Here is a 13,842-nt window from a genome sequence, read left to right on the forward strand (position 1 = left end):
ACCTGTTGGTCAAGTTTTTTGGAAAACAAATACGTGATCAAGTGAATTGTTTATTTGTGTGTGTGTGTGTTGCTGAGAGCGAGAAGGAGGGAGAAAGATAACGTGTCTGTGTTTGATGTTGAAGTGAACATTATCATATGCCATGCCCCCTTAAAGGGGTAGTTCACCCCCAAAATAACTTTTTTTCTATTGATTACTCACCCCATGGAGCCTTGAATTCATAGATATTTTTTTGTTTTTGTCACATTCCTAAGCCAATAATTTGATTATAATAAATTTGTCCCCATTGATTCCGGTAGGAGACACAAATACATTTGTGTCTCCTACCGGAATCAATGGGGCTAAATTTATTATAATCAAATAATAAAGGAAGGAATGCGACAAAAACAAAAAAATATCCATGAATTCAAGGCTCCATGGGGTGAGTAATCAATAGAAAAAAAGTCATTTTGGGGGTGAACTACTCCTTTAAACACTTGCCAACTCCTCTACATTGAATCTAACCTCTTCATCGCACCATGCACGTGGCCAAATACCCATCCCCTACCCCTCATTGCAACCACTGCACATCTCCTCACATCCCCACACACATGAGCCAACATCTAAATATTGGCAGATATGACACGCACACATGCACATGCACACGCACAAACACACGCACGCACACACACACATACATACATAGATACCGGTACACACACTCAGTCCTGACACTCCTCAGTTGGGACTTGCTTCATTGGCTGGTCTTAACTGCTTTGTAGTATTTTTAGGCCAGTTATTCTGAGGCCTGTCCTGGCGAGCCAGCTGGAGAGTATATAAGCCCCGTCTCCAACAGGGGACCATTCACAACACACAGTGGAAACATCCCTGCCGAACACTTTACAACAACACACACAGCGGGCATTTTGTATTCTCACTGGGTAAGTAATGGACTCCCATTTGATATTTGGGAATTAAGTGGAGTGTAGCCGTGCCAAGACTTTATTTATGCAACCTTTCATCTGTGAAATGGGTGATTATCTATGTTATTAAGTGGATGGAAATCTTCATTGAAATTAAAACATTCAGCAAGAAAGTATAGTGTCAAACTTGTATGAGACTGACATACCATGTTTAAAGAAGAAAAACAAATGTGTGTGTGTGTGTGTGTGTGTGTGTGTGTGTGTGTGTGTGTGTGTGTGTGTGTGTGTGTGTGTGTGTGTATACAGTACATACAATATTATACAGTATATCAGAATGAATACTATTATGCAAATATAATTGTCAGTTGGTGATGCATTCTTTTGTCAAAACTACATTTGTGTATTTACCAGTGTGTTTCTAGTGAAATCTAGGACTCTACAGTGAAATCTAGGTCTTACAAAAGCTGTAAGGGCAGTTTGGGACAACAAAGACGTCCTTTTATTTGTAAGCCTTTTCTGATTTATTCTGAGAGGACAGTGAAGAATGATGGGAAGGAAAAGGTAAAGATAAGAGGTGACATACAACACAAGTCGATGAGTCAGACCCCAACTCACAATGTTGCGGTGATGTGGTCGGAGATTTGAAGTCGTTGAGCATTAAATGTGCCATTAGTAATAAATGTTGTAACAACACATATTGATAGCCACACACTATAGTAGAAAGTAACATCTTGTATTCATTTTCAACATGCCATGTTAACAGCATGTACCATGTTAGTAACATTTGTGTTGACAGATATTGCTATTACTCATGTTCATTGAGTTGAAACTTCACACCAAATTTGTGAAAAGTAACAGGTGTTGTGCAGGCATGTAGTGTTATGGATGCTTATTATGAATGCTTATTATGGATGCTACTTTCAAGAAGTTTTATGAAGAATAACGAAAATGTAATATTTGGAAAAACATTGCAGAAGGCTCAGTACGTTGCCCTTACAATGTTGGGGAACATTATCTGGACGCAAACACCAGTCCTTAATGAGTGTTATATTGAAACACTACAGTAGGTCCCCTGTCCCAAACTACACTCATCGTGCATGGCTGTGCTAAAAATAAAGAGTGTTGAGAATCAACCCAGAGACAAAGTTTAAGTATAAACCTGTCTCTGAGTATCATTCTGGAAGTTCACAGAACAATTGTCATGAGTTAAATCCAAGTCATACTAACTTGGGGAAAGCTTCATCTTTCTTTAGGTTGCCAGTGCTGACAGTGACAAATGACTCCACCCTTTACATTAATTTATGGTCCTGAATAGACATGATAATTGCCAATTCATCACTGTCTGATGCAGATTGTAGGGTTTATAATATCATCCCATTTATTGCTTAGCTCAGTAGAGTATCTGGAATGGATCTAGAATCAGGCAGGATAGCCCCTGTGGTGAGAAATAATGTGCATGCAGCCAAGTATTCAAGTTTGATCCCTGCAACAGTGAGTGAGTGAGTGTGTGTGTGTGTGTGTGTGTGTGTGTGTGTGTGTGTGTGTGTGTGTGTGTGTGTGTGTGTGTGTGTGTGTGTGTGTGTGTGTGCGTGCAAGAGTGCGTGCGTGTGTGCAAGAGTGCGTGCAAGTGTGCGTAAGTGCAAATGTGCGTAAGTGCCCAAAAACAAAATGCCTCGTGTCATTTGAGTAACACATCCTGTGTTTGGCTTTAGGGTGCCATGCTTCCAGCATAATGTCCGCTGAAGTTGCCATTCAGAAGTTCTCCTTCCCATTCTCCTGCACCACACAACTCTCCCAGCAACATGACCACACGCAGACCACGCGCATACAAGTAAAGTCACTGGAGCATCATTCCCTTCAGGGTGTCAACCCAACCTTAACCGAACAGAGCCCTGTGACAATTATAGGAGCCCTAGTCCAGAATGGGATCGAAGCCAAGGACAGTGTAAAGACTCTGCCTGAAGGGGTCACAGCTGGTCCGACTGTCCAGGCCAAGCTTGCCTTTGTGGAGTCTACCCAGAATGCTGTGCTGGAGAAGCTGACGGTGGAGAGTGAGGATCAGCGCCCCGCGGCCAAGAGGCAGCTTTCCTCCGAGAGCGCAGCGAGGAGTGTGGCTGTGGTGAAGAAGAGTGCGGTGAGGAAGGAGGCAGAGGAAGTGGCTGCAGTCCAGAGGTCTAAAAGCCAACTGGGACAAAGGCCAACACCGGGAGCGGCAGGGAAGAGGAGGCGCCGAAAAGACCTGTTCACAAGTTCAGAGGTTTTCCACAGGGTCGACGTGCATGCCATCAGGGCAGGGGAAGAGGTGAGGGACACCCACGCACGCACGCACGCACGCACGCACGCACGCACGCACGCACGCACGCACACACACACACACACACACACACACACACACACACACACACACACACACACACACACACACACACACACACACACACACACACACACACACACACACACACACACACACACACACACACACACACACACACACACACATCCATGACACCGTGCTCGGCTTGTGTGTCCGCGTCTCTGTGTGCAGTATTGTGTGCACTGCCTGCCAAGTAAATGTCCAATATAGACGTACCATACATCAAATGAAAGGTCTTTGAAAACTGAACACACCTGTCAAGGTTGCGTTTAAGCCCGCCCCTTCCCCCGGAAGCCACGCCCCGGAGAAGGCTCCTATAAACTCCCCATTGAAACCCCATGTTAAATGAAAAGTGCCCGAATCGCTCCGAAACTTTTTCTACCCCCCTAAGTGGGGGTCTACGAACAAATATTTCGGCCTCGGATTTTGGCTCCGCCCCCCGGAAGTGGGTGAAACAGGCACTTCAAACACTTTGTTGAATTGTTCAAAAACATTTAAAGTTTTTTTTTTGTGAATTTGTATTTTTCTAAGATGCTCCTTTTAACGCAGATTTATTTTGTATTTTTTATATATTTCTTTATTGGTTACTTTTTTTTTATAACATTTTTTCATTATTATTTTTTTTTTTTGGCGTTCGCTTCCCGCGTTCGCACGTCTTACTTGTATCCAAGACTACAAATATTTTCACCATGGTTTACCAAAGAGGGTTTAGAACCTTAAGCTAAAACTACTACTCTAAAACAGTTTTTGGTGCTATATACTGTAGCAGTGCTTCTCAAACTTTTTCATGTCAAGGACCCCCAAATTGACACATATTAGTCCCCCATTTCAAAAGATACACCAGGGACCCCCATATAAGAGATTAAGATATAATATATATAATTTAGCAGTGATTCTCAACCATTGTAATTTAAAGGACCCCAGTTTTGATATGCAATAGGCTACAAACTCCCATTTGATACCATTTTGATCTCTGGGACCCCAATCTACACTGTAGCATCATCAGTGTTAATTGAACTCTGAGAGTGTACAAACATTTGTGTACACTGTCAGAGTTACTGACACATAAGGGTCCATTTGGTTCCCAACTATCAATCTTTTGGCTGGGGACCCCCTGGAACCCTGCCCCCCCCCCCCCCCCCCCCAAGGACCCCTGGGGATCCCCGGACCCCACTTTGAGAACCACTGCTATATAGCACCTCAGCCATCCCAAAGAACCACTGAAGCACCAACATTGTTTTTCATGTATACTAACTATACTCATGTCAGTGCTGTACCTTACGCTGCTCTACCCAAGCAGTATTATCACCGTGCTCAGCCAACTGAAGGACCACATCCATATGCGTACACAGAGCAAGGTTTTCAAGGCGGATAAGCGGTAAGGGCCTACAGTACATTATATTTAGGTGGGGTGGGGAGATTGCCCAAATGAGAGGATGTAGCCATGGGATAAAATGAAAGCAAAGCCAAATAAAAGCATTGGGGAGAGCTGAAGTGAAGCCATAACATAGAGTGGGGTTCTGTGTGTTCCTGAACCCTGCAGGAAAAAGCACTGTGGAATGATAACATCTAGTTATCTACGGCTGAAAACCAACAACAAGCAGCACCCAGGCAGCATGCATGACCTTGAGCACACACAGAGTCACTGAGTTTGTTCAATTCACGGGATGAGGCTGGAGGATGCTGGTAAATAAGATGACAATGGATGATGCAGCCCACGCAGTGGAATGCAGTGATAACTGTAAATGTAACCAAATTGACCTGTAAATATCAGAGTTACAAATGGATAAATGAACACAGAAACAAACAAAAAAAAATAAAAAATGGAAGCAGGAGTTTGATATGTTGTGATATTGTGACACTGGTATTGAAATTGTTTTCCTCACAAAATCAATGTACTGTATGTAGTCTTATGTACGCATGCTTGTAGCGTTTGAAACAGGTAGGAAATAACATTTAGATGATAGTTAGGTGAAATGGCAAATTTAGTTATATTAACTTTAATAATATTAAAGAATACAAATATTTCAGTAAGCTCAAAACAACTCCCACTTTGAGCACTATGGGGCAGAAATGTATTTATACACAATGCAGACAAGCGGCTGAATTGCTCCAAAAAGGATCTTGTACTTTCTTCTGCTGTCTCATCTGCATTAAGCAGTGGAGCCAGAATCCTGATTGGATGATTACTGCCATAAGCACCTTATGCTTGTGTAATGGTGTCCTATTATATCCTATTTTGTGTGTATGTGTGTGTGTGTGTGTGTGTGTGTGTGTGTGTGTGTGTGTGTGTGTGTGTGTGTGTGTGTGTGCGTGTGCGCGCGCGTACATGTCTCTCTGTTGGTGTGTCTGTCTGTTGGTGTGTATGTGCTTGTGTGTCTGTTGGTGTGTATGTGTCTGTGTGTTTGGTATTTGTGTGTATATGCACAGCTGAAGGAGCAGTGTGTGTATGATGTGAAAACCATAACGCAGAGCATCACAGAGGGAGCCAGAACGGAGCTGGAGAGACTTCGTGCCATCTGGGTCTGGCTGTGCCACAACATAGGTGGGTATTGTTCACCACATTATTACATCCAAGACACATTATTTTCTCGAACTAAAGTAGCCAACTTGTTATATGCCCCTGCCAGCGACAGACGTGCCTGGAGACATTATGTTTTGGAGTTGTACGTAAGTACATACGTATGTACGTACGTCCCTCCGAGGATGAACAGATTAGATTTCGGTGCTCAAAGGTCAAGGTCCCTGTGACCTCACGTCCATGCTATTCTCATGAACGTGATATCTCAGGAATGCCTGGGAGAGGACTTGGACTCAGGGATGAGCTGATTAGAATTTGATGGTCAATGATCACGGTCACTGACCTCACAAAACACGTTTCATACATGTGAAAATCTTGTATTAATTTCCTAAAAAGCATTCACACTGTTAAAACTGATAATCGGCTGACTCGTTAACCAGATCCAAAGCCACTTCGAGAATATGCTTTAGGCTGTGCTGACCAACTATTACTGGATTCTCTTTGATGCTTCTCGTCCTCGTATATATGCAATCCGTGATTAACTGGGTTGTAAGGCCAGCTAATCGTCCTGGTACTCTGGAGAGAGTTAAGATGATCTTCGAGCGTTGCTGAGGACACTGGTTTAACCAGGGCATCCAGAGTCCTTTATACTGTTGGCGGTGGCCCCTGATGTCACTACGGTGACGTCACACGTCAGGTAGTGTCAGGCATATCCATAGTCAGGCATATCCATATATGGAGCGGCTATGTCAGTTATGCCCAAATCTGGGACTACGATGTCAGTCCTGGAGGTTTCGGTTATCTCCATATATGGAGTTTCCCAGGAGGGGTGTTCTGATGTCAGAGCTAGGTACGTTTAGGAATCTCCCTTTCTAAAGATTCTATGCTGTCAGACTTCCTAGGTCGATCGTCTCCATTTATGGGAATCTCTATATATAGGCTAGTGCTGCAAGTATGCCCTGAACGTTCGCAACACACACCATATTATGAGTCTGAACACACATGCATATAAATTGCAACTGGGTGGTGGAGGCATACAACCACGCTGTGGCATACAACCGCAATGTGGTATTTCTAGTTTACATCGATGTTTGTTCTAATCCTTTCTCATAGAATATGATATGATTTCTAATAATATTACAATTATTATAGAGATTTCTAATATTTTCTAGAGTATGATGTGAGTGGGTATCTGGGCCAGTCAGAGAAGCTGTGCTCACCAGAGGAGGTGATAGCAGCAGGGAGGGGTGTCTGCTGTGGATACTCCAGCCTCGGTCTCGAGATGTGCAGGTAAACTCACCTGGAACACAAACCTGTAACTTATTAGATGTTGCCTCTCACCAATTATTCCAATTTACATTTTCAACTGAAACGAATGGAAAGTCACTTTACACTGATCAAGATGGTGAGAGAACTTTAAGATGTTATGTGCGTGTGTGTGCATGCACATGTGTTTGTATCTGTGGGTAACTTACAGTACAATACAACAGATAACTTAAATGACTTTTAAACACTAAAAGTAAACTTGCACTTGGACTCAAGCTCAATCACCTTTGCAATTGTAAAAGCAGTGTGTTCGGCAAGGCATAAAACGAATGCTCACAACAGACAAAATATGACTGCACATACATGTTAAAGGCACATGAGTACAATCAGTTTGATCTATTTTTAAAAGGGAAGTGGCCACTAAAATAAATTAACATTACTTCCAAACGTCTTTATATCAAAGATCCAGCACAGTTCCAAAGAGCCAACACAAAGGAACTTGTGAGTGTTTTTGCTGAAGTTTGACCCAAAGTGTTGTTTGAAGGCATTTCAAACTGTGTTGAATTTAATGATGACATTTTAATGACAACCTGACAAGATTCACCAGCCTGACTGTGACCTGTTTTCCCCTTGCAGGGAGGTGGGTATAGGGTGCCAGGAGGTGCCAGGGCACAGTAAAGGCATCGGGCACCGGCAGGGTCAGAGCCTGCGGAATGTGAAGTCTGATCACATGTGGAACGCTGTGCTACTGGGTGGACAGTGGTTCCTAATGGATGCATGCTGGGGTGCAGGGAGAGTGGACATGGACCACAAGAGCTTTGTGAAAAGGTGACAAAGCTCATTTGTATTATATTCCACTTCTAATCTCATTTGCATTATATTACACTTATATTCTTTTAACAGATGTCCACACATACTGTAGAGACAAATACAAACAGAAAAGGATACCTGTATAAATGTATACCTGTATAAAATAGCAGGGCAGATTGGATAGGGAGGTGAATGCTGTTCCACAGTCTAGGAAGGAATTACTTACAAATAAGCCACACAGTGGTGAGGTTACCATCATAAAGACAGTTAACACAACCCGTTTCATGTTAATATTTGCACTAACAGAGAAAATATAACTCCTGATCACAAAAATGTGTTGTTCAAGTTCATGTTATAGTTGCTGTGTGGGTCCAATATTTTGATCGTAAAGAAAGTGGCCTTGCATCTATACTTCTTGGCCAAAATGTGGTTTTATCCAGCAGCAGTTACTGATTACAACTGAAACCAGCGCCGAACAGATTTTCAACCCAGCCATGTGCCTCTGTTCCCTTCCAGGTTTGATGACTTCTATTTCCTGACGGACCCAGAGGAGTTCATCGACTCCCACTTCCCTGACGAGGAGAGGTGGCAGCTTTTAGACACACCAGTCCCCCTCGAGGAGTTTGAGAAGAGGGTGTTCAAGACCTCAGCCTTCTACACCATGGGCCTTAGCTTCATCCAACCCAAACACTACAACATAGTTACAGGTGAAGTGAATGATTCACATTGAAAACAGAGAGAGCTTCTTGTAACGGTAGTGGTATTCATACTGTAAACCTTGCACCCCCCAAAATGGCTTTTAAGTCAGAGGAAGCGTCACTAGGCTATTAGGGTCATGCACTGACCAGACTAACCTTTAAAAAGAAAAATGTTCAGTAAGGTATCCCAAAGGCACCACACTCTGGTGCAGTATGCAGTATATCCTTAAAGGGTAAGACCACTTTGGTAGAGGTGTGGGTTGTGTAGTTACCTTGCCATGATGTAACTCCAAAGGTGGGCAAGAAATCAAAAATAATTGCTCCATTGATTAGAAATTGATAATTCAAAATATGCTCCTCATTGACTTACATTGTACGGTAAAACAGCTCTCAAAGTCACTCTTTTAGCCCATAAATGAACCCAAACAAAGCTGATTCAGACACTATAGAGCATCACCAAACCCAGTACTGTTTGTTTTTTTAATAAAAATGTCAACTTCCTGTTGATTTTACTATTTGAAGATCTGGATCCGGATCCGCGGATCCAGTCCAGGTTTTCTACTTATTAAAAATGGCAAATGTTTTACCGTACAATGTAAGTCAATGAGGAGCATATTTTGAATTATCAATTTCTAATCAATGGAGCCATTATTTTTTATTTCTTGCCCACCTTTGGAGTTACATCATGGCAAGGTAACTACACAACCCAAACCTCTACCAAAGTGGTCTTGCCCTTTAAGTATATTCAAAAGGTTTTTAAAAATATTAAGTGAGCTCAGGCTCTGTTGTCACATATTTCTCTCAAAGAAGGAAAAAAAAATCTCTTCAATGATCAATGCTTATCAGGTGCTGGTGAACAATCATTAACCTAAAATCATATTTGTTGTTTTCCCCAGATGACGGCGAGGCCAACGTGTCCGTGTCCTTCTCCAGGCTCATGATGTTCACCTACGAGATCACTCGGCACCAGGACCTGCTGCACAGTGGAGGCTCAGAGCAAAAAGACTCCAACAACACCTCCTCCAGCTCACACTCCTCCTCCGGATTCCTCACCGTCTCTCACCGTAGCATGAAGCTGCAGATACTTCCTTCCTCAAGTGGCATGTACGATGTGAAGGTGTTCGCTAGACCTGAAACAGCAACCGCCCCTCTCAGCTGGGTCTGTTCCTTCACTGTAGAGTGCCCAACACCCAGAGCCAGGGAGGTGATCCCTGACAACCCCTTTCTTTCCTGGGGCCTGCAGCCCACTGCAGGGTCCCTGGGGGTAGCAGGGAGCAGCCAAGGGAGCGAAGTCGCCGAGGTGGTGGCGGGGATGTTTGAGCTGGTGTTAAAGACCTCTAAGTCCCTGATGGTGGTGTGTGAGCTGGTGCATCCAGAACTGGAACCTGCAGTGGCCAAGCGCTGCCTGGCCACCCAGATCCAACCACACTGCCTCACCTGTCACGTGCTCTGCCCCTCGCGTGGCTTCTACCGCCTGTCGCTGTTCTTACGGGACTACAAAAACCCAGAGTCCAAGATGCAGAATGTCGCTAACTACCTGTTGCACTGCAAAGGGACGGTTGTTGGCCCAGACGAGCTTTTCCCCCCTAACCTGTGCTCATCGTGTGGTCCGGGGACACGCACAGAAGATGCAGGACTATCCAAGTTCAGCCACACAGGAGCTCTCATTAGCACGCAGCAGGGGAAATGTAACATCACCTTCCACAACCAACGAGACCTAGAACTTCACACCACGCTGGACCAGGATGAGAACAAGACAAAAACGAACTACCCCCTCACGCGCCACATCTTCAGCACCTACACCGACAGCAAGGTGACGGTTAGTATCAGCCTGCCAAACCCAGGGGTCTACAGGCTGGGGCTGTACGCCAGGATGACTCCCGAGGGAGATTTCAGCCCCATGTGTGACTTTGTTCTGAGGAACAGCTGCACTCAGCCGGGGCCTCCGTTCCCTGGCGCCTACTCTGCCTGGGGTAAAGGCTGCGTGCTCTTTGAGCCTCGCATGGGGCTCCTGGAGCCTCTCTCCTGGGTGCGCTTCAGGGTCAGGGTCCCTGGGGCCCGCAGGGTGAGCGTGGTGGCGGAGGAGGGGCGCACCGACCTGAAGCTGAACAAGAGCAGGGTGTGGGAGGCAGACGTGTTTACAGGAAGGGCCCTTCAGCAGCTGAAGCTGGCCGCTGCATCTGGGGAATCCGGCGACATGGCCGTTATGATGACCTTCGACATCACGCAGCAGGAGAAGGAAGAGTGAGATGCAATGGCGATGATGAGGATATAATCAATATATATATATATATATATATATATATATATATATAATCAATAATTATATTATATTATTCTGCAAGGCTTTTATTATGGACTCATGCAGATTAGACCTGGGTCAAACAGTTCTGGGCAAACACTTCTTATTAGTGTTTGTTTTAAACTCCATACCACACTAAGACAATTCCACATGTCAGGTAAGTTGTGAGCCACAGAGCAGCATATCAAAGGGACTCTCAAGTCTTTTCCTGTGATTGTCTACACTATCACTATACTACTACTATACTGTGGCATTCATGGTGCTGTCGCATAAGCTATTTATGGCCAATCGCCAATTATTTTTATGATAGATTTGTCAGGGTAGTCAATGGTGCTGCGCTGTGTTGAAATGCTTTCCTACTGTATGCACATACTTTAAGTGGATTTGTGCATACCTTACAGTAACTGATCTGATATCAGGAAAAGTATTGTATGGTTGTATGTACCCTGTGATCATGATTGTTGAACGATGGGAATTAAAACATTTACTGTGAAAACCTCATCTTTGTCTGGATGACTTTATAACACAACAATCCAGGTAACTATAACTTATCTACACACCAGTGGTGCCCAACCCTGGTTCATTGGGACCCCTCTTTAGTGCTGCTGGTTTTCTACAGTAAATTAATTGCATTAACCTGACCTCCTTGTCATCATACAGATCGCTAATTGCTAATCTTGAAAAATACATTTCAAAATGCATTTTGGTATATGTCACAGGACGATTGAATAACCAGGACGATTGAAGACAGAGCGCTCGTTTTTAGGCACGGGGCTTCGGGGCGAGGCGGGGCTTTGCTGCGACGCGGACCTGTCTGTTGTTGTTCCCCCCCACTTAGCAACCAGGAAGCTACGCTAGGGGAACGCTGAACACGCGTTCACACGCACGTGATAATAGTTATTGTCCATGACGGAGGCGCGCCGACTCAGCAGAGCTTGAGGCCGAGGAGGCGCGCCCTCGCGCCTCCAGGCGCGAGTGCCCGCGCTGACCGGCCGATGCTCTGATAGTCGACACAGCGCCGTCCGAGTTGTAAACCGATAGGGACAGAATAGTTCTTTTCATGGATCACTGTGTGTGTGTGTGTGTGTGTGTGTGTGTGTGTGTGTGTGTGTGTGTGTGTCTCAGGGAGAAACTAAAACAATGCGTGTGTGCGCGGGCGCGTGCATGCGTGCGCATGAGTGTGCATGCGTGCGCATGTGTGTGCATGCGTGTGCGCGTGCGCACAAACGCGCACGCACACGCACACACACACACACACACACACACACAGACACACACACACACCCCCCCTCCCTCTAGTCTGGCTTGCATTGCCCTCTAGCGTTGGTTTTACAGAATTGCCTGAAAACAAGCGCTCCTTCTTCAATCGTCCTGGTTATTCAATCGTCCTGGAACATATATACGTGTGAAATACAGTGTAAAAGCCTACTATTTCTTTTTTTGCAGTGGGGGTTTTAACTACTGTCCTCAAAGAGAGCAGAAATGCGAACCCTCCTCGACACAGCGACAAACAACAAACACATAAAGCGTGCGATAGGTAATACACACCATTGTTAAGAGTGACGTGGATCGGCAGTTATCTTTGGCACTCGCCAGTGAGAGTGACTACTGTTTACATGCTGCTGTCATAAGAGGCCAGAAATAGTTCAGACTACCGCTTCACTAAAAAAACACAACAATGGTGGGGAGGAGTGTATATGTGGGGGGGTTTAATGTACAAACTGATACTGCACGATTGTTTGATGTGAAGTCAAGTGTGTCTGGGGCTTGAGGTTGGAAAGTGTTACTTTGAGTCGCCAGGGGGGAGGTGGCAGGAGGGGGAGAGAGAGAGAGAGAGAGAGAGAGAGAGAGAGAGAGAGAGAGAGAGAGAGAGAGAGAGAGAGAGAGAGAGGAAACCCTGATGTCAGAGGATAGCAATGTTGGGTATTGTATCTGCCTGGCAACAATACAAGGACATACACAACACACGCACACACACACGCACGCACGCACGCACGCACGCACGCACGCACTGTGCACATGTACATGCTGTTGTTAAGGTCCCTCTTTCATACACACATAGTATAGGCGTCACATGCACACAAGCAGTCTCAGACACACACGTCTGTTTTTTACCTTAACACACACTTGAGTAGGTGCACACATACACACATGCGCTATGGTTTTCTCTATTTTACACTTCAAACACACATACTGTACTGCACAATGCACTAGTAAATGCAGGGAAAAAACATCCATACAACAAAGTAGCCTACATGCAAAGTCAAATCCTCAGTGTTAATTTAACTCTGAGACTGTACACATGGAACCAATTGGACAACGTAACACTCACAGCACTACTGTGCACTGTAAAGAGTTACCATTGTCAGTTTGAAACCTAAAATATCTTTATTGCTGCATTTTCTATAATTATTTAATCATCAAGTGTATTATGTGTCAATAAACGTATTATATAATAATAAACATGCTGGAAAAATGATCACATAGTAATTGTTACTTCTATTACGACTCAGCCCCAGTACTTGAGTCAAAGCATAGATACTCATGGTCAAATATTACTTAACTGAAAGTTGTTGAAAGTTTAAAGTTGTACTGGAGTACTATTAAAAATACTTAAGTATTCAAATGTACAATTTACAAAGTATTTTCCAGAAATGCTAAAAAATATATAAATAATACTGAAAATAGTCAATCTACAAGATCACAACGCGTCACAAGGGCTTAAGTGGTTAATTAATTATGTACTTTTACCCTTCCTATATGTAGTGGAGTCAAATGTACAATATTTGTCTCAATATTTGCATACAAATGTACTTAAGTACAGTACTCAAGTAAATGTTCTTTCGTTACTGTCCACTATTGCTTCTACTACTACTGTTACTTACTACATAAGTCCACACCCATGCTTCCAGTAGTCAGAATGTATTTAAATGCTTTAGTGCCTTCCAACCCAGTATCAGCATTAG

General features: G+C 44.1%; 1 protein-coding gene across 1 annotated transcript; it reads left to right on the forward strand.

The window, feature by feature from the left end:
• Positions 1–855: 855 nt before the first annotated feature.
• ky (kyphoscoliosis peptidase) lies at positions 856–11,377 on the forward strand. The gene is made up of 7 exons (XM_080413860.1): positions 856–920; positions 2,615–3,204; positions 5,710–5,824; positions 6,973–7,090; positions 7,703–7,894; positions 8,393–8,583; positions 9,471–11,377. Exons 2-7 carry the CDS (start codon positions 2,635–2,637, stop codon positions 10,820–10,822), a joined length of 2,538 nt encoding a protein of 845 aa, XP_080269986.1. The 5' UTR covers positions 856–920; positions 2,615–2,634; the 3' UTR covers positions 10,823–11,377.
• Positions 11,378–13,842: the final 2,465 nt, after the last annotated feature.

The sequence above is a fragment of the Gymnoscopelus braueri genome (genome assembly GCF_963280865.1).
Source record: "Gymnoscopelus braueri genome assembly, chromosome: 19".
NCBI lineage: Eukaryota > Metazoa > Chordata > Actinopteri > Myctophiformes > Myctophidae > Gymnoscopelus > Gymnoscopelus braueri.

Bases quoted from the DNA above. Each gene is read 5' to 3' on its own strand.
- ky (XM_080413860.1), top strand. From the start codon at position 2,635: ATGTCCGCTGAAGTTGCCATTCAGAAGTTCTCCTTCCCATTCTCCTGC. The intron at 5,825-6,972 runs GTGGGTATTGTT...AATATTTTCTAG, and splicing joins CTGGCTGTGCCACAACATAG to AGTATGATGTGAGTGGGTAT. The intron at 8,584-9,470 runs GTGAAGTGAATG...TGTTTTCCCCAG, and splicing joins ACACTACAACATAGTTACAG to ATGACGGCGAGGCCAACGTG.